Source organism: Penicillium digitatum, chromosome 6 (assembly GCF_016767815.1).
Source record: "Penicillium digitatum chromosome 6, complete sequence".
NCBI lineage: Eukaryota > Fungi > Ascomycota > Eurotiomycetes > Eurotiales > Aspergillaceae > Penicillium > Penicillium digitatum.
The window spans coordinates 1,928,779-1,948,245 of record NC_089389.1 but is presented as its reverse complement, the minus strand read 5'-3'; the positions used below and the strand labels follow the sequence as shown (position 1 = coordinate 1,948,245).

Genomic DNA, 19,467 nt, shown 5'->3' with positions numbered 1-19,467 from the left:
TGTAATTTGGTTAGTCGGTTAATGCAATTGAGGTAGTAGCTATAGGCTGGCGAGAGAGTAAACTTCGGAAGCTGGGAACCTCAAATATACCGAGATGTTCTTGACTAGGTCCCCTCAGATAAGGTCTTATCCCGCAGAAGCCCGGTCTATTTACATATGAGCGTGAATAACAGTTATGTGAAGAGTTGGAGATCTGGCTTATCATCGCTCTATCTCGCATATCACCGGCCTGATAAGCTAGCGCCCTGTGTACCCCGGTGGGAATACAAGGCCTCAGGGATTAAGACTGTTGAAACATGAAATGAATTCTTGTAAATGAGTCTTCTTCTGAAGAAGAGCAATAAGCAAAATCTGGGATAGACGCCTATAATGCTAATGACAATGCCTTAATGCATGGTGTATATCCAATTTCCTTTCTCAAGGCCAAATCTAATCCTCGAATGAAACTCTTGCTGTGGGGATCTTAGCGTTGACAGCTCTCAAGTAAACTTCTTTTTGGGAGAGCCTGGTTCTTTCTGATCCTGCTCGCCCACGTCAACATTGAGCTTATCAAGAGCATCGAGAGACAAAAGCAAGAAATCATGTTTGTTGTTCCAGGTAACCTGACTTTCCGCGAAGTTTAAACTTTCCGCAGGAGGTGGAGGCGGGTCGGTGATCTTAGTGACAAGGTACGCTGTAGATGCCTCGGCAACGCCATACATCAGGACCCCGATATATGGGATGCGCAGAACCACCGTGAAAGCGAAGGCAAAACCAAAGAGAACACCTTCTCGGTCGCGGAACCACCGACGCTTTTGCTCAGCAGTGAACTTGATGCGGCAAAAGTAGGGTTCAAGCTAGAATCTGTTAGTACGTGTAATTCTAAGTGCTGCCCGGCTGGTGGGGGAGGCGGAGAGGGTGACTTGACTTACAAGTTCACGCATCAGACTGCGCGAAGCATAGTAGGTGTGGAGAAACGTGACAATGTGCTCCTTCGGCAACATTAAGCCTACACCAAAAATGACAGCCGCGGGGGTGGATCCAACAAGACTTCGGAATGTGAAGAAACTTGCTGCAGGCATAACAAACCGACCGATGACTACAACCATCGAAAGAATATAGATACCAAGCAGCATGCCGAACTTCTTTGAGTAGCGACTGAAGAATGATTTCAGTGCTTGGGGAAATGGCTGAGAAACACTGGAGCCACCTTTGGTGGAGTACTGAGCAAGATTGGGGTAGTATAGAGAACGCAGGTGATGAGGATCTTCGGTTTTATGTTTCTGAATATATGTGGTGTCCACCCATTGAATGGACTGCATGAAACTGGTAAGAGGGTTAGCGGACACTGTCGATGGCTTTATTGCCAATGGAACATACATTTCATCCAGTGCAGGCGTCACATATCGCATCAAGGTCATGAGCAAAAATGGCACCTGAAGGACAGACTTGGACATAAATTCCAATCCATCCAGAAGCTTGTCATCCCAGACAGCATGCTCCATGTTAATCACCCATGATAAGATGTAGATTGAGAATTTGACGCTGAGGATCTTGGATTGAAGTCAGAAGAAACCCTTAACCGGCGTAGGTCAGGTTAGAAACGTACTGGAATTTGAATGATCAGCTGGATCACGATGCCGACGGCTATGGCGAGAGCCGCTTGGCGGAAATGGTCGTACTTGAATAATTCAGGGTTTGCTAATGCACGAACAGCTGCACACCATCGGTTAGCAAGTATCCAAAGTACATTGCCCATCCAGGGGACCATTCCGAGGCAGATGACAACAGGTGGCTGGCTGAACTCAGTACTTGATCAAAGTCTTGGCAAAGGCCGACTCTGACGCTATACAGCCCTGAAGAAATTCATAGAATTTCTTGTGCAGCCAGGAATCTGCCTGGGATATTTTTGAGCCATTGCCCCTGAATGGCCCGAAAACAGCAACCAAAAACAAAATTAGGGTGACATACTGCCTACCACTGTGAGCTGGAAGCCGCGGATAACGGCGTTTGGTTCGAAGCTCGACATTAAGGGTTTCAAAGCTGTTGAATATCCAAGTAATGACCCTCTGTAGAGAAGCTCAGAAGTGCCGAAATAGCTAAGAAGCTAGTTTAAATACGTTCTCGAAATAATTGTGGGTGCCTGGTCTCCATTGAAAGCTCATTTAAAGGTCACCTGATGTGTGGAGGCCTTAGGCAACCGTGAATCTCCCCGCGCAACACTGCAGATAGTCCCCGTTTCCTGCGTTTCTTGCATCGGATACCCTGGCTTCTCGCATTAGTATATTGTACAAACATGTCTCAACACTAAAATTTTTTTTTTCTGTACTCTCCTTTGTTTCTTATTGATCGCATCCATAAACCATGCCTGAGTCTCCAAGTGAGCTAGGTCAGATACAACGCCTCCGCCGCTCCCTCACCCTTCCCACCAAATTAAACCCACTCGCGCAACGTCGCTCGAGCGTGCCGAATACCCCCGAACATGTAATTTTCTATCACCCATCTGCGAAAATTGTGCACTTCTCTCCAAGAGCGCTCGCTCCTATTCCCTCCAGCACTGCGCCATCCGACTTCGACTACCCGGTTGACACCATCGAAACACTCCCCTGGCGCTCTGCGACTGAAAGAACGGTCGCAACAGCGCCACTGAGGCTTGAGAAGGTTCATGGCTCAACAGCTTTCCTGAAATGTGGAACTGTTGTCCATGCGATCCTGAAGAACTCGCAGTGTTGGTGTGTCGACGGAGTCTCGAGGTTTGTTTTGCGCATTCGCCCCCTTACATACTATCGCATTGAAATACCGCACGAGACGGACGACGACCGGCGCTTGGTGCAGGATCTGAAGATCGCGTTTCCCACCGTTCTTCGGTATGAGGTCACGCCATGTCCTTTCAAACGCGCTTTCAGCGTTGAGCTGCCGAACGATGCGATGGCACCTCGGCGCAAAAAGGCATGGCAGCCTAAAGATCGGAGAGAAAGGGTACCGACCGCTCTAGAACCTTCGCGAGAGACACCATCACCCTCTTCAACGAGGTCAGATTGCATAGATTCCGTGAGCACCGGGGACGACACCGACGGAAACTTAACCGATGACAGTTGGGTTGCTTCAAAAAAAGCGAACAGTACAACTATGGAGACTACTCCCGACGATCAGAAATTCTCTACTGCTGAGGCTTTGAGTCCTTCTCTATCCCTCGATCCTCCCAGGTGCTCAGTGACCGAACTACCACCAACCGTCACTTGCTTGCTTGCAAAGTTTGAGGCTACATCAGTCGCAGAAGATGGCCATGACTTTAAAGCTGTGCTCAACCCAGATTACCAATCCGGTACCAATTCTGCACTTCAAATTGATCATGAGGTCAAGGTTACAGACCAACTTGAATCTGAATCTGTAGTCAACGGTGGAATTGAAGCCGGGCCTAAATCCGAAGCTGTGCTAGATGCTGAGGTTAATTCCAAAGCGCAGTTTGAGGCTAAGTCTAAACTGGGGCCAGAAGCTATATCACAAGCGGAGTCTTCCAGTGAAACTGCAGTTGAAGCGGAGCCCATAATCCCAATCAACACTGATGCAGTGTTGGCGGCTAAAACTTCAGAGCCAGTTGTGTTCCATGCTGTACTCACCAGCGAAGTTGAAGCTGTGGCAGCACCTGAAAGAAACTTTATGGAAGTCAAAGAAGTTCAACCCATTCAACCCGCTGCTGAGCCCAAACTGGAGGCTGACCGTGATGCCTCCTTTGCATCCAGCCCTGCGTCATTCCATTCTGCTGAGCCTCAATCGCCAGGTTCAGTTTTCGCTCATCCCACATCTGCCGGTGGCCACGATCTGCCGGAGTCAGATGAGACGTTCAATCTTTCAAGCACAAAACACACCATTTCTGGATTGAAATCAGCACCAGCGGATCTGTGTGAAACGTCACAGCTCCCAACACCCAAAATTCGTCAACGAGATGGCATCCAATATCCAGCCAGCGTTTGTGTTCCTACATTAAGGCATAGTAAAAGTTCGAATAATTTGCCCAGACGCTTCGCAGATGCTTTCTCGGACACCTCACCCTCAATGGCTCCTACAGGCGACGTGAATCGACCCAGTCGTTTTGCGGATGCATCTTCGGACTTTAAAATGCGATCAACCCCTCATGACAAGGCCACTAGATTGAAAACTGATTTCGACCACATGAGTGCCGAGTTCCGGCGCCGGGCCAAAGCCACAAGAGAGCGTGACGTTTCCCCTATGCCTCAATCTTCGGCACCATACCAACCACCCGGTAATGATGGCTCATCCTTTCTTTCCAAGGCTATCACCTTAGTATTGATCCCCCCAATTTATCTTTTCGTTATTCTACTTCATATCGCTGCGCGCATTGTCATCAACCCAACTATCCAGCCAACTGTTACATCAACAACGAGTGAGCCACATTCTCATTCACAGCAAACAAGGAAGAATCCAACTAAAGATGATGACTTCAACTTTCCATTGGAGCCTCAAAATTCCTCGGAATACGAAGAAGCTGAAATTTTCAGGAAACTTGACCCTTGGGATCTGGACTAGTCGGATGGTTGCAATGCCCACCTTTTAATTGCTTACTCTGTTCTCTTCTTCCTGGATGTCACTCCCCCCCTCCCCTTATTAATGTTTTTTTTTTCTGTCATGATATTTGGCACTGATTTGTACGACTCCTGGGTGGATATATGGCATGGTTTGTATTTTACTGAATTTCTGTATTCTAGCGTTGCGTGTTTCATTGAGGGGGATCTGGGGTCATGTCAGAAACGAAAATTAATTGATACAGGTACGCTCTTTCGATCTCCAGACTGTTCTATATCTGAACAAAATGGCCTCTCCAGCGCCATTAGCCACCCTCTACATAAATTGACCAAAGATGTTAGATATGCAACTTACGAATAGGGGGGATGCTCAACTATAATGCTGAAAGCCGTTTATTTCCTTTCCTGTCCCACGGGACTCATATAAACAAACACAGCACCCGTGAGCCACAAGCGTAGGGGAATATGTACACTTGATAGGAAGGTCGCATTGAAAAATTGAGGACAAGAAGCCATAACCACCATTGAACGCCAGCTAATGCATGGAAAACCGAAGCCATCAAACTCATCGCGTATCAGCTCCGAGCCAAGCCCACAAAAACAATAGTGCCATCTTGGAAATAGACTGAATAGCAAATCTATGCTTTTGTGACTTTAGCAGCTCCACCCTTGGTCTTCGCCTTGCGGCCTCGGCGATCTCGCTTCTTCAACCCGGTCATTCCTGCTTTGCAGACCTCGGCGTAGCGAACGTAGAATGCCTCAATTTCATCTGGGCTGACGACAGTTGAGAGCTTGACCTTCTGAGACTTTTTCTTAGAGACCTGAGTTTCCTTGCTTGCGCTCTTGAGGTTTGGCGTGTTGGTGTTTCCATCAGTGGCTCGGATGAGGATAGATGGTTGGGAGTTTGTGGAAATGGCACCCGGTACATCGATGAGAGGTTTTTGAGTAAGATTTACCGAGCCTTGAGTCTTTTGGGAGGTTTTGGAGAGCAGTTTGGCGAGAGATTCGAAGAACTAGAGATGGCCGGTGTTAGTGATATAGTTTAGAACTGGTGGTTGTGGTCGTATGCGCGGAGGTGTAGCGGTCAGATAACACCGATGTCAATAGTTACCTCATCGTGTCCCAGATGTGGGGCCATATTTGAAGATCGTTCTTAAAGGCGTGCGATAATTAAGGGATTTAAAAGCTGGAGCAGATTATCGATATGCAATTGACAGCTGGGAACTGCTCACAGTGGGGGAGAAACTCCGCTGTGGGTGCCTCTCCGCCTTTGTTTTGGGGCAGCAGAAAAGTGAAAAAGTTGCCGACCGCCCGGGGTATCTGATGTTAAGGACCTACATTTGAAGTCTTTGAGAGCAGACAAAATTAAAATCTCAGCGGAACAAGAATGCCCCGCCCTCGGCATAATACAACAGCTTTGCCTCGTGATTTACGATCCGAGCTCGGAATTCGCGATGTTTACGGCGACAAGAAGCGCCGCCTGAACGGACCTGCCTCGCGCAAAGAACGCCGCCAAAATGAGCGTACGCAGAAAAAATCCCGACACGCAGCCCCGCTGCACAAGAAAACCTTTGAGCGTCCTCAGCAGCGAACTCAGCAAAAGCCTCAGCAGCAGGCTCAAGATGACAGCGATGAGGAAGACGGCATGGATCTTGACGAGGGACCCAGTGTACCGCAGACCAAGTCTAAATCCATGAAAGAGGTCGCGAAGAAGCCCAAATCTATCCTAAAGAAAGCGGTAGTTCAACATGACTCTGAGTCCGAATCTGAGTCCGGCTTCGGCTCAGAAATCGACCTAAATGAGGATGAGGATGAAGATGAGGACGATGAGTCGGATGACGACGCCTACGAGGATGAACCCGAGGATGCACCCGAGGAAACCAAAGCCCACATCCCAGGATCGGTCAAAGCTAAATTAGCGCAAGACGATGCTGAGATTGCTGCATTGGAGAAAAAGCTTGGCCTCAAGAAAGGAGGTAAACTATCAAAGGCCTTTGAGGAGGATGGGCTAGAGGATCTGTTGGGAGACCTGGGTGGCGGTGGAGGCGATGACTCAGAGGATGAGAGCAAAAAGCGTAAGCGAGAAGCTGATGATTGGCTACGAAACAAGAGACTCAAGGCCAAGAGCTTGCAAGCCCAACAAGCCCAACAACTCGAAGATGATGACAGTGAAATGGATAGCGCCGAGGATTTCGATCTTGACGAGGAATTATTTGGGAGCGATGATTCTGACGAGGCCGCCGAAGGCAGTGATTTCGACGGTTTCGACGAAGAAGAGCGCAGAGAGCCAAAAAAGAAGGAAAACCCCTATGTCGCCCCGGTCACGAGTCCTGAAGCCACCGCCCAGAAGTATATTCCACCTTCATTACGGGGTCGGTCTGACCCAGAAAGCGAATCTCTTACTCGTCTCAAGCGCCAGGCCCAGGGACATCTCAACAAGCTGTCCGAGGCCAATATGCTCTCGATTGTTGCCGAATTTGAGAAGCTTTACCGCGATTACCCACGCCAGCACGTCACATCTACTTTGATCAGCCTACTAATGGGCCTGATTTGTGAGAGGGCTGCCCTTCAGGACACCTTCCTCATTTTGCATGCAGGTTTCATTGCGGCATTGTATAAACTCATGGGAATGGATGTCGGCGCGGAGATTATCCAAACAGTTGTAGAAACATTGGATGCTGATGGCGACGAGCGTGGAAAGTTCCAAGGAAAAGAAGCTACCAACCTGGTCTCTCTTCTCTCGCAACTTTACAACTTCCACGTTATCGGTTCTTCCTTGATGTTTGACTACGTTCGTCTTTACGTACAGGAGATAACGGAAGCAAACACTGAACTTTTGCTAAAGGTCATTCGGAGTAAGTGATCTACCAAGAATGAAACAATCACTGGCCCTCTAATATGTACGCAGATTCTGGCCCTCAACTCCGCCTCGATGATCCGTCCGCACTCAAGGACATCGTACTGCTCATTCAGCCCGCCGTGGCAAAAGTTGGCGAGGACAGTCTTTCTGTTCGGACCAAATTTATGATTGACCTGATCACGGATTTGAAAAACAATCGTTCGAAAGCTTCAGCCGCAGCTGGTGCAGGTATCACCACAGAACACATTACCAAAATGCGCAAGATTTTGGGTTCTTTGAACAGTTCTCGGGTAATCCGCGCATCTGAACCTATTAACATCTCCCGGGACGATATCCACAACTCCTCCAAGAAGGGTAAGTGGTGGTTGGTCGGCGCAAGCTGGAAGGAAGATCCTCTTGTAACAGCACAAAGAGAAATGGCTGGTGTACAGATGACCCAACCTGAGGTCCAAGATGATGAAAGCGACGATGAGCCTGACTTTGGAGTTCTTGCCCGAGCCCATCGCATGAACACTGACGTTCGTCGGTCGATCTTCGTTGCCATCATGTCTGCCAACGACTTCCAAGATGCACATGTCCGACTCATGAAACTTCGCCTCAAGCGGGCGCAGGAGTTTGAAATTCCTCGTGTCCTCCTACACTGTGCCATGGAGGAGCAGGCTCACAACCCATACTATTCTCTGATTGCGCGTCGGATTTGTGGTGAGCAGGGTCGACGCATGAAAATGTCCTTCATGTTTGCACTCTGGAATGAGTTCAAGAAGATGGGTGAACGAGGAGATACGGACGAGGACGAATACAACAATTTCGATTCAGACGACGAGGAGAACGGTGTCAGCATGAAGTCTGTGGTTAACCTGGCCAAGATGTTCAGCACCCTCATCGTGGATGGCAGCTTGACCCTGAGCATTTTGAAGAATCTCAATTTTGCCTACCTTCAGCCTAAGACTAAGACATTTGTCGAAGTCTTAATCATCAGTATCATTCAACAATCCCAAAAGTCTAAGAAGAAGAAGAAGTCCAAGAGCTCTACGTCCGATGAGCCCGAGAAGAACGAAGGGCCTTTGATGCAAATCTTCCTGCGTGTCAAGGAGACACCACACATCGCCAAGGGCCTTATCTATTTTGTGCGAAAGGTCGTCGCTAAAACTGACATTGTGTCCTCTGAGGAACTCAAAGTGGTTCGGTGGGGATGCAATGTGGCTGCGGATGCCCTTAAAGCTGTGGCGGAATAAGGATTGCAATGGATTCATCTAGAATATACCCAAGTTGTTACGCTGCTTATGATTTGCGTCCTTTCCCATACTCTCTTAACCTTCAAAATCACTAAGAACCTCGCCCATCTCGATACAAGAAAAGATGAAATGAGTGACGGACCTTGTGCAAATCTAGCACACATTCAGTAAACGGACCACATGACTACCCCCTGCCCTCACTGGCAAATGAGGTATATTGTAAGACTAGGTGAGCAGCCAAAATCACTTGACAGGTTATTGCTTGGCTTTGATTCAAAAAGACATTGCTGAAAAGTTAAGCAGACGTCTTATCTAATTCGGCTAAGCGTGAAGCCCCAATTGGGGCTACGCTTGCCTCGCTGCGTGAGACTAGGAGCACTGATGGCATGTTGCCCACATAGAACCCTTCCCGGTGACTTCGGGATTTTTATAAGAACCTGTAAAATTGATACACATTGCTAAAAAAAAAAATGGCAGAGCTTGCGGGTACCGCCGTCGACACCAGATCTTTCGGCTTACAGCTATGCCAGGGGACAGTCTCGTACTGTACACGAGGCTTGATGGGGCTACGACGAGGAGATTCAAAATACGAGGAATAGGGCGAAAGCGCGTCGCATGCTACTGAAAAATTAATGTGGCACGATACAGGAATTTCACCAGACTCGGCCCGATGTTGCTGCAAACCTCGAAAAGAAAGCTATAAGCATGCATGGTTCGATCAAACAACCGCGGGAAAAGTGTACCGGTTCAAGCCTGCTTGGTCAGAGGCTTTCCCGGAGAAATTGCACGCTCTGCTGAAGAAGAGCGGCATTACTTCCAGAGAGACAGTTTGCAAGAGGTGCAGAATCTTTTGGGCCATTTTCGAAATCCTCTGTAAGGATCATTGCTGGTGTGGGTATGGCATCTGGGCCATGCATGTACCTTCTAAGATTTGATTACTAACGCTGGGCAGATGCAACTGGCAGCATACGATGGAATCCCGCGCCATGCAGATTACAATGCACGAAGAGATGCGGAGCATGCATTCCACCCTCAAGGATACTATTTCACCCGCCACCGCCAAAAGTGTATTTTGACTTACCTGTGATTCCCAGCTCAAACCACTGCCAATGGTGCTGTCGGACATTGGAACAATAGTATATACAAATCTAGGGATTGTCAAGATTGACTTGTACAAAACTGCCATAATACTCTCTGGTCGGCCGTTTTCAGCAATCGACTCCAAAGTCAACAAAAATGAACCAGAGCCCAGTCAAAGAAAGTGACATGCAATTCATGCTAGAAAAAAAAAGGGAAGATGTTGAAAGCCAAGATAATCATCGGGCCGCCATAATGGCGTGATCCATATGAGCGTGCATATCATATTTTTGGAAGCTTGTCCGCACAGATTGGAGGAAAACGGATTTTTTGTCGGTTTAGTGCTAGTTATACATGTGCTCCCTGCAGACCACACTTGGCCCGGATTTCTGTTATAAATCAAAATAGGGTTACAACCTGATACATGTGGTACAAGATATCCAACAAGAGAGAGGCAACTAGTAGAAGTAATAAATTAGATGCCGACAAGGATTTAAATACCATGAGGCTTTATTTGTAGCTTTATAGTGACAAAGGAGTGAGAGCTTGAAAACTAGAAAGAACCAAAAAAAAAGTGGGCAAAGAGAGGTCCATCAACCTCCATCTAGTTGCATCACATTCCACTTCCTTAGCAATGAGATGATCCTTTCCATAAGCGTTTCTTGCCGACTGCTAATGGCTATCGACAACAGCAAACTTCGACTTCTGTCGAAGAGTAGGGGAATATTTCATGAATAAGAATGGAACGGGCAGTACTAGACAGGAAACCCCCCCAAGGAGACTCATCGCTGGACCAATGCCCATGGTGTGGGCCATCGGTGCGGCCGCAACGGGTAGAGCGCAAGCGAGCACAGACCGAAGGATAGTATTCGCAGAGACGGCGCTTGCCGCGTAGGGTCCGTATGTGTCGACGAGAAAATTCAAGCATTGTTGAAAGACCAAAGTAAAGCCAGCCCCAATGAAGCCTAGGAATGGTAATCAGTCCATGATTGGAACCTGGTAGCGTTCATGGTGGAAAGTAGGAAGGAAGGGGGACGACGGAAAGAAAAGACAAGTCCTACCTGCTGCAACCACTGGCAAAGGCCATGGGTACTTTGGGGCTGCTGTCCAGGCAAACCAAAATAAGCCAGTTGTGAGAAGGAAACCACCCAAGACAAGCGGCGGTAAACGAGCTTCTGCGACAGCCTTCCCGTGATTTAATTTGACGGCCCTTTTATAATAAGGCTGGAAAAGAAAATTCAAAGGAGCGGCAAGAATAACACCGGTAAGAATTCCCAGAAATGTCAAGGAGGAAGACATTAAAGACCAATGCCGGTGCTCCCGAAAAACTATCGGGAAAATCTCCAGAGTCAAGTAGATCAAACTGTACGTGAAAGAAGCATAGAATGCCATACAGGTCACGAGAGGTTCCGTCAAAAGCATTCTATTTTTTTCTGGGGGTTAATATTCGCAGTAGTAGAGTAAATGGTAGATAGAGCTTTCCAGATTCCAGAGGTAAAACTCATCAGACTTACCTTAACGGGCGGCCAAAATATTTGGTCATCACGTTGCTCGCATTGATCTCCTCTTTTTCATGCGGATGCCAATATCGTTGATCTCCCGTGCTCTTGCGCAGCTTCTCCGCCTTGTGTTTTAGAAGAACCGGGGCAAACGTCTCGGGGAGACAGAAGAAAGACACAATGCAAAGAGAAAAGACGATGATGGCCTCGATGTATGCCGTCCCTATGGCCGTTAGAACAAGCTATCACCATAACCTCCGCTTAGGAAGACAAGACGCGGCATAGGGAACATACAGCGCCAGCCCATACTCGGGCGAGTGACTACCGCCGCACCAATTATGGGGCCTAGGGTTGGACCGCCTGAGATACAGATGGAGACAAATGCCATTGCGATTCCTCGAGCCTCGGGAGACCACATGTCGCCCAACGCAGCAGGAACATTACTTATCGGCGCCGATGCGAAGATCCCTCCCAGAAAGCGTGTGATCAGGACACTCGCAGCATTCCTGCTAACCGCCGTACCAATGCTAAAGCAGCCCATTACCACAAATGGGGGAAGCATTCCTATCCGACGTCCATGAACCTCGCTGATAGGCGCCCAAAGCAAAGGGCCGAATGCCCAACCTAGTAATTCGATCAGCCACGTGTTTTTCATTGTTTCGTTGCATGTGCCTTCAAAGGTCTGATCGATGGAGATCCACGGACTTTTCTGAGGAATCTTGCACAGGAACTGGGAGAGAGAACACACCTAGGACAAATAGAGCTACAGTGAGAGAAGTAACCTCTGATTTTACTCTGGTATATTCAGCGATTTCCGCATTGGCTGAGGATAAAATTGATGAGCCTAAAGCGCCGGCCAAAGCCAGGAGGCTCATCTGAGCGGTGAGCCATATTTTGTACGCCGGGTGAAAGTTCTGCGGGTTAGATTTCTCCCCTGGTTCAAAAGTCACGAGGATGCCTGGGACTTCCCCTTGCGGAGCGGCAGAGGCAGACGGAGTTTTTAAACGTAAAGATCGAGGCGAACTGTGAACCGATGGCGGTCGTTCCATTATGGAATTTAATGGTCCCGACGGTCAACCTTAGGTCGCAAGGCTGACGGCTGAATGAATTCTTTTCGGGGAAGAGTCCGCACCTAGGAAGTGAACCGGGATTTGTATGGATTGAGGGGTTCCACTTCACCGGCTGAAGAGACTGTCCTCCGTATACTTTCAAGGTACCCCCCTTGACCGTGAAAAATTCGTTTTCAGAGAACAAGCCTCTCCAGATTGTCCGTCCAAAATAACGTATAGTGTGAAATACAGTGCTTGAATTACAATGAAAAGCCCCAATGATGAGACTGGGATCTCTAGTAGTAGACTTGTCAATTTTTCGCCTATCAGATTTTCGCCGGTTAAATTTTCGCCCCTAAATTAGCCAAACATACGGAGTACTGTGGCCAAACATTTAGCTAATTTGACAGCACGAACGCATCTCTTGCTTCTAGACTGCTGATTTCGGGTCACGGCCATACCCTGCCAGGTAAGTTCGGTTGAGAACAACGCTAATGCACATGCACTTGCTTTTTTTTTTCTTTTTTCTGCAAACTAGGACAGATAATCATTAGTCATCAGTCGTCATAATGCATCTCACAGCTCCTTCTGGAATGAAGATGCCTCTGAATAAATAATTCGGATTACTTACCAGAGGCGTGCATGCATTAGCGTAGTTCTCGGCCCAGCTGGAACGGCGTATCCATGGTTTTCTGGCTACGCGAGGTAGGCGGATTAATAGCCTGAGCCATCAGACTAGCACATCCTCCAGCTTGTCTGATTCATCCAGGAGGACCTTGGTATTGGCCTTTTCAAGGAACAGAGGGGTCAAAGAGACACTTAGTGCTAAAGTGATGTGCCAGCCTTTGGGATTGTCGCTGACCACATGTACTTCGCCTGAGCCAAATCTTAATTATCTTCGGGATAGCAAGAGCGCTGCATGTGCATAGAGTTGCATGATGGCGATTGTAAAGGCGCCTATAAGAAAGGAAGAGAGCGTTTGTTGAGCGTGATCTATTGTCAAAGCCATGGACGGATTAACGGATGGGTGTGGATCGCCGCCCGCTAATTCCGCCCCGATTTCTTAACGGGTCGGGCGGCTCCAGTGGTGAATTGCCCGACGCACCAAAGTGGAGCCCTCTTGCTAGGCCCAACCCCGGAGTCAAATCCCGTGGACCTTTTGGTGGTTGCCTCCATAAAGACCCACCCCCCCCCCCCCCCCCCCCTCATGTGTGTCGCGGATTTGCTCCAGTCATCATTCAGGTACACCAGCCCTATGCCTGTGGGGTCCACTCACTTGTTTTTCCTGTGACACAGGGCCCCGGCTAATATTCCTGAATTAACATTAGCCTTGAGGATTGAACCAGTCTTTTGTGCTCCGTGTTATGTCGCATCAAGTTCCTTGAATTGCTGTCTTCTGGATTGTCCAATTCCCTCGCTATTTCATGATAGGAGGTAGTAACAGTGATGCTCGGGTGACCCCACTATATGCTAAGAAATGAAGGTTACGAACCCTAATTTTTTTTTTTAAAAAAAATTCTACTTTTAGTTTGAGTCGGTATGAAGTTTTCAATACTGTAATGTGCTCGATGTATGAACCCAAAAAAAACTACTTCCATGAAAGATGGGTGAATCCCACAGATGTGGGAGTAGATTCTAAGATATACACCTCTACCACATTTTAACACGGTGAAGAAGAGGAATCTTGAGGCTAGTTATTTTCTGAAATCGGCCTCCCCGAAGGAGGGCCTGGGGCTTGAACTTGCCACTTGAGCAATTTAATCATCGTCCCACTACCGGCTAGTAGATGATCATCCCCAAGGTCCCCACAGCTACCAAGTCTAGTTCGCCGTCAACAAGCATTAAAGTAAGAGCTGTAATCCCTCCAGTGCCAGAAAATTTCCCAGCGAAAAAAAAAACATGTTCGACAAGAATCAAGCGGCATCCACCTCGGTGGATGCGCATGCTGAACCCGATTTCTTGCCTAGCGGAGAAATTACATCTAAACGACGATGGTGGCAGTGGCACGAGCCAGGGACCTCCAAAGAGGAGAAGTGGCTGATCTTCAAGATCGATTTTTTCATCTTACTCTACTCTTGTCTGGTATTTTCTCCTGCTTCCCCCCCCCCCCCCCCCCCCCCCCGATGCTATTTCTGTGTGATTCAGTCATTAACATGGTTTACCCTGTTTAGACCTTTTTCATCAAGTATCTGGTATGTATGCCGTCGTTTTGAAGATAGGCCTGGCAATCCAAAGCCCTTGCGAACTCGAAATCAGGATAGGTATTTACCCCCCACATTAGGACCAAACGAATGTGACCAACGCGTACGTCTCGGGGATGAAAGAGGACCTCAAGCTGGGTAAGTCAGCCAACTTCCACAGGGCGCAAAAAACCGCCAGATCATGACTAATCGTGCGATCTCTTTGCAGGGAGAAATGAACTCAACTGGTTCACAACTTATTTCAACATCGGCATCATGGTCGGAGGACCATTTATCACAATGGCACTGACAGTTGTCAGACCGCGATACCTGTTGCCGGTCAGCACACTGATATGGTCCTTCTTCGTCTTGTTCATGTACAAGGTGCAGGATGCCAAGACACTCTACATTTTACGGTAAGTATTTTGCCCAGCATCCCACCCGAGCCTTGTCACAAAAATTCTCATACCACCAAATAGGTTTTTTGCCGGCCTCTTTGAGTCTGGGGCAATGCCGGGTGCCTTTTACATGGTATGTTTTTCACGCACTGGTGCTCCCTCATTAGTCTTGTGGATAACTAATCGTACCGTCAGATCGGAAGCTGGTACCGCAAGTCAGAGATCAGTCGACGATCAGCACTCTACTGGTTTGCGTCCATTGGTGGCGGGATGTTCTCAGGTTATATCCAGGCCGGACTGTAAGTATATTGGAATTATGTGTGGAAGACATACTTATCTGGTTCTAGGCATCAGAATATGAATGGCAGACTTGGCCTTGCCTCTTGGCGCTGGGTCTTCATTTTCGACTTCATCATCGGCATCCCGATCGCAATATTCGGATTCTTCTGCTGTCCAGGTAAGGAAACGCCCCGGCTCCGATAGTTGGCTCCGTTCCATGCTAATATTAAGAACGATGGTAGATGAGCCGAACGGAGAGCGGCCCTGGTGGATGACTGAGAGGGAACAATTGATGTCTATCAAGCGGATCAGAGATGAGGATCGCGCCACGACCAAGTTGGAGTGGAACATGGCTACAATTAAGCGAATCTTGACCTCCTGGCAGCTGTATGGCTTTTGTCTAGCATGGGGGTAAGTCTGTTCCACTTTTGCCCTTGTCTTTACATTCCGGGGCTGAGAAACTCTAACTGGTCCTCAGCTTTATGGAGTGTACATGCGGAGTCAACCTCCAACGGTGGATGACTCTATACCTGAAGTCTCTAAAGGTAGACGGTCACCCCCGGTACAGTATTGGGAAGATCAACAGCCTTCCCACGGTCATCGGATGCATTGTAAGTTTCGGTTTTGACTTAGCCACCGATCGTTTGAATGCTGATCCTGAGCACAGGAGCTGGCATGGCTTCTAATCAGTTCCACGCTGGCAGACTATCTCAAGATGCGCGCACCTATCATTTGCTTTTTAGGGCTGTTGCAACTCGCTGCCTACATCGTATTCCACATCTGGTCTACTAACAATTCCCTCATAACTGGGATGTACTATCTATGCGCTGCCTATGGCGCCATTTCGCCTTTGATTAGTTCATGGCTGAACTCCTGCTGCGGTGGGGACAGACAGCTCCGTGCGCTATCGACCTCCCTCATGATCTCAATCGGCTAGTAAGTCTAGTGCCTCCTCCACTCATCAGGTTAGAATGGTGTTGATGCTGACGTTCTATGCCAGTGCCGTCGAAACAGTCTCTCAGCAATTCATGTTTCCCACCTCGGAGGCGCCACGGTTCAAACGAACCCATGGTTACGCATTTGGAATTGCTTGGGTGGTTGCCATGATTGTTTGGTGTGGAATGCTGTTGCCATTGGTTGAAAGACGATTTTCGAGGAAGATCGTGCAACCTAGCTTCGATTGCTGAATGATAACTAGCTGAATTATGGCTGTGCCTAGCACTGAGCAGATTGCTTAAGTTCGATGGTGAGATTTGGGCCACTTTAAATGGTGCTATTGCCTCTAGCGTGGGTAGCGACCTTATTGCTGTATCTGTTAGATGGGTTTAATATGAATTAATCTGAGCTCCCATCTTGATTTAGCGGACCTGAGAACAGATGCCAGTAATAGCAGACCTTAGGTGTATCTCAGCATTACAATCGAACTTGCATGCCACGAAGATTCGCTGATCCCACGGATGCTTTCATTTCGCAGGCTTTTGAGTCATAACGGCAGTCCCCTTTTGGAGTACAAACATAGGTTATATTCTAATTAAAATCCCCTTGCCGAACTATCAAACTATGAAGGCCTTCCAGAAAACATCATTTTGAGAAGGGGAAAAGCTGGTTGGCGGACAGCAGATATCAGTTAAGGACATAGTCCGAAGTAAGCCAATACGATAAATCTCAAAAGTATCAAGAAACTAGAAAGCATGGTCACTTACGCCGGGAAAATTTACTTAGTCTGGTCCTACTACGGGGCAAGTAAGATCAAAGTTATCAGAAACAAGAATGCAAGATACTAGCGTCTTCCTTGTGAAAGTTGTCTGATGAGGTATCACATCAATTTGAGATGGCTTGAAAAACACAACTCACTACGCATTAACAACGCACGCTCAATAGGATCACAAGACTGAACATTTCTGGTGACGGGGTGTCGAATGGAGGCACTTCTTCGGTTTTCCCAGCCTGTCATGTCGGATGCCTTGGGAGCGGTTGATTATCTCAGCGGATGAAAGAGCCTCCCACCTCTGTGCGTCACGCGTTATACTGTTCTGTCGCAAAGAAAGTGGTATGCCTCCTTAAGGTGACAGTAGGCCAACAAGGATTCTGCAATGGGAAACTGGACCGATTCAATTGGAACTTCAAATATTGTCCATTGCCTACTGCCTAATTCCGTATTCCATAACCCACAACGAATGGCAACGATTTAAAGCAGCATCCCACTTATCAGATGTCTAAAATAGTAATTACAACTGTAGGTGGAACCCGGCGGTGTTGCGGAAAAGATAGGAGGCGGGTCATGTCTTTCCCGGGGTTTCCCTAAGTATGGGCTAGGCGAAGGAAAGCCCGGCATAGGCCTGCCTTTACACTATCAGATTATTATAAAATTTGTCTTGGTGCCTAGAAAGATCCAAAAAAAAAACCATGAATGAAATGAGTTCGTATCCCGTGTCTCATTGACCCTGGTTATTCCGGGTCAGTATCAGCTACTTTATCTCGTCGAGATTCGGCACTATAGTCTCCGAGACTGGACTATCGACTCTCTGTACCGAGAATAAATCTCGGTGGAGTACCTTGGTGGCAAATTGTGCGTACTTTTCTTCAATTACGCATCCCACAATTGCATCAATCGCACCTATTTCATTTTGAAAACTTCAGTAAATCAAGTCTATACGCGAACTTCCGAAGTGGAAGATCAGCAGCCTCGGAATTCCGACTCACCGTGCATGACCATTTTCACCGGGACTCTCAGATCGCTTAATACTCGGAGAATGCACGCTAATGCAAAGTCTGTGGAGCTCGCGAGTCGGCAAACTACGCAGAGTAGAGCCATGTTTTTGCTGACTTTGACTGCAGTGGAGTGTACTTTGAGCGCCTCGATGGCCCACCAAAGTCTTACATCCGCCGGCTGATGAGCACCGTAAGCTTCATTTTCTGGCATAGGAATCGCCAGTGAGACTCCGGATTCACTGGTTGTGACCAGCTCCACAGTAAGCTGCCATTTCTGCAGGATATTCGAAATGAGGCTGTGAAACTTAAAGCCTGACGTACCGGCCGAGCTGCGGACACTCAGAATAGCCATGTAGTTCTTTTTGGTAATAGCCACTAGCTGGTCATTTGAAGCATCAACTTTAGGGGTAACAAGGGTCCCGGGCCCCAGTGGGTCAGCAACATTGCGAATGGACATGGTGAGATTTCGGTCCCTCGCCACATCAACTGCTGCGCAGTGCACCACTTCGGACCCGTAAAATGTAAGACTCCGCAGTTCGGAAATTGTGAGCCAGTAGAGTAGCCTCGCATCTGGAACGTGGCGAGGATCTGCCGTGAAAACGCCATCAACTTCTTTCCAGATCTGCAATCGGACAGCATTCAGGCCCGTGGCAACGAGTGCTGCACACAGATCTGTATATCCACGTCCAACAAGATCGAGCAAGGCTCCTGCGGGCTGAAGTCCAAAGTAACCGGTGATGACAGGAATGCCGGGCACAGAACAGACTTTTTGTGAGAGCTCTGCAGCCACCGCGTCCACAAATCCTCTGTCCGTCCAACTAACTGGAGCTGCCGTCGATGGGATCAACTCGCTAACATCGACGCAGGTTGCTTCACATCCGTGTTCTTGTAAGATTGCCGCGAGACAGTGACAACTCAGTCTCTCACCGGCGCTGACAACCTTCCCCACACACGCAGGGCTGATTTCACCCAGGAAGTACGCTGCATTGAGTGTCTTCACCACAGAAGCGCATTCGGATCGAATTTTTTCAATCAGCCGGGTCCGAATTTCCAGTGATTGGATATCTCGCTCAGCTCCTTGGATGTGTTCGAGCTGTACATCGTCGATAATCTTAGAGAAGTCTGCGCCATCCGTTTCAAGCCGACTGCAAGCGAGGAGTAGTCTGGTCATGCATTAATGATATGTCTGATCCCTGCGTTCATGAACAATGTATCTTTACCTATTTGTTGTGCCATTATCTTTAGTTGATCGGCTGATAGCTGAACAGACGACGGCCACTCTATTTTCCAATGCCTCTGGCCTTGGTAACGGTAAGGATCTGGCGTAGCTCTGTTTCTGGGGCATGTCACATACAGAATAACCTCCTTGACTATCTTGGAGGCAAAGTGTCCAAGGCTTGTCCCTCCGAACTTTTGCACAACCCAAGGCAGTGGGGTGGATGGGCCGAGGCTTTTGAGTCCAGATAGAAGATTCATCCCAACTGGCTTGCCCAGAGCCAATGGCGGTGTCTCATAGAGATCGATAGCATCCATGATGAATGTGGAAGCTGGCTACAGCTCGAGTAAGAATTGAGAATTCGTACCAACAATGCGGGTGGCCTCTAGGTTTCAAGTATTCATCAACTCGCTATTAACAGAACAGCATATAGGTGTAT

At 48.1% G+C, this 19,467-nt stretch overlaps 8 protein-coding genes across 8 annotated transcripts; 4 read left to right on the top strand and 4 right to left on the bottom strand.

The window, feature by feature from the left end:
• Nucleotides 1-479: 479 nt before the first annotated feature.
• On the bottom strand, nt 480-2,008 carry Pdw03_5698 (Transmembrane protein UsgS; the record flags this gene model as incomplete). Its single annotated transcript, XM_014682692.1, has 5 exons — nt 480-836; nt 912-1,305; nt 1,360-1,532; nt 1,589-1,695; nt 1,951-2,008. The coding sequence occupies 5 exons, from the start codon at nt 2,006-2,008 to the stop codon at nt 480-482; spliced, it is 1,089 nt and encodes a 362-aa protein (XP_014538178.1).
• Nucleotides 2,009-2,343: 335 nt separating this feature from the next.
• Nucleotides 2,344-4,527, top strand: Pdw03_5697 (Inheritance of peroxisomes protein 1; the record flags this gene model as incomplete). The annotated part of the gene is made up of 1 exon (XM_014682691.1): nt 2,344-4,527. One exon carries the CDS (start codon nt 2,344-2,346, stop codon nt 4,525-4,527), a length of 2,184 nt encoding a protein of 727 aa, XP_014538177.1.
• Nucleotides 4,528-5,161: 634 nt separating this feature from the next.
• Pdw03_5696 (Signal recognition particle 14kD protein, putative) lies at nt 5,162-5,661 on the bottom strand (the record flags this gene model as incomplete). The annotated part of the gene is made up of 2 exons (XM_014682690.1): nt 5,162-5,536; nt 5,635-5,661. 2 exons carry the CDS (start codon nt 5,659-5,661, stop codon nt 5,162-5,164), a joined length of 402 nt encoding a protein of 133 aa, XP_014538176.1.
• A 249-nt stretch (nt 5,662-5,910) lies between these two features.
• Pdw03_5695 (Nuclear protein (Sgd1), putative) lies at nt 5,911-8,618 on the top strand (the record flags this gene model as incomplete). The annotated part of the gene is made up of 2 exons (XM_014682689.1): nt 5,911-7,378; nt 7,432-8,618. 2 exons carry the CDS (start codon nt 5,911-5,913, stop codon nt 8,616-8,618), a joined length of 2,655 nt encoding a protein of 884 aa, XP_014538175.1.
• Nucleotides 8,619-8,825: 207 nt separating this feature from the next.
• On the top strand, nt 8,826-9,694 carry Pdw03_5694 (uncharacterized protein; the record flags this gene model as incomplete). The annotated part of the gene is made up of 5 exons (XM_066101133.1): nt 8,826-8,847; nt 8,922-9,002; nt 9,096-9,164; nt 9,357-9,513; nt 9,571-9,694. The coding sequence occupies 5 exons, from the start codon at nt 8,826-8,828 to the stop codon at nt 9,692-9,694; spliced, it is 453 nt and encodes a 150-aa protein (XP_065958073.1).
• A 673-nt stretch (nt 9,695-10,367) lies between these two features.
• Pdw03_5693 (Bicyclomycin resistance protein, putative) lies at nt 10,368-12,243 on the bottom strand (the record flags this gene model as incomplete). The annotated part of the gene is made up of 5 exons (XM_014682688.1): nt 10,368-10,660; nt 10,757-11,118; nt 11,210-11,417; nt 11,489-11,818; nt 11,943-12,243. The coding sequence occupies 5 exons, from the start codon at nt 12,241-12,243 to the stop codon at nt 10,368-10,370; spliced, it is 1,494 nt and encodes a 497-aa protein (XP_014538174.1).
• Nucleotides 12,244-14,142: 1,899 nt separating this feature from the next.
• Nucleotides 14,143-16,287, top strand: Pdw03_5692 (Major facilitator superfamily domain, general substrate transporter; the record flags this gene model as incomplete). The annotated part of the gene is made up of 11 exons (XM_014682687.1): nt 14,143-14,325; nt 14,415-14,435; nt 14,525-14,582; nt 14,653-14,839; nt 14,903-14,954; nt 15,017-15,120; nt 15,169-15,278; nt 15,343-15,511; nt 15,579-15,711; nt 15,768-16,036; nt 16,101-16,287. The coding sequence occupies 11 exons, from the start codon at nt 14,143-14,145 to the stop codon at nt 16,285-16,287; spliced, it is 1,473 nt and encodes a 490-aa protein (XP_014538173.1).
• A 1,281-nt stretch (nt 16,288-17,568) lies between these two features.
• Pdw03_5691 (Aspartokinase) lies at nt 17,569-19,345 on the bottom strand (the record flags this gene model as incomplete). Its single annotated transcript, XM_066101132.1, has 4 exons — nt 17,569-17,717; nt 17,804-18,975; nt 19,033-19,113; nt 19,167-19,345. The coding sequence occupies 4 exons, from the start codon at nt 19,343-19,345 to the stop codon at nt 17,569-17,571; spliced, it is 1,581 nt and encodes a 526-aa protein (XP_065958072.1).
• Between the last annotated feature and the right edge of the window lie 122 nt (nt 19,346-19,467).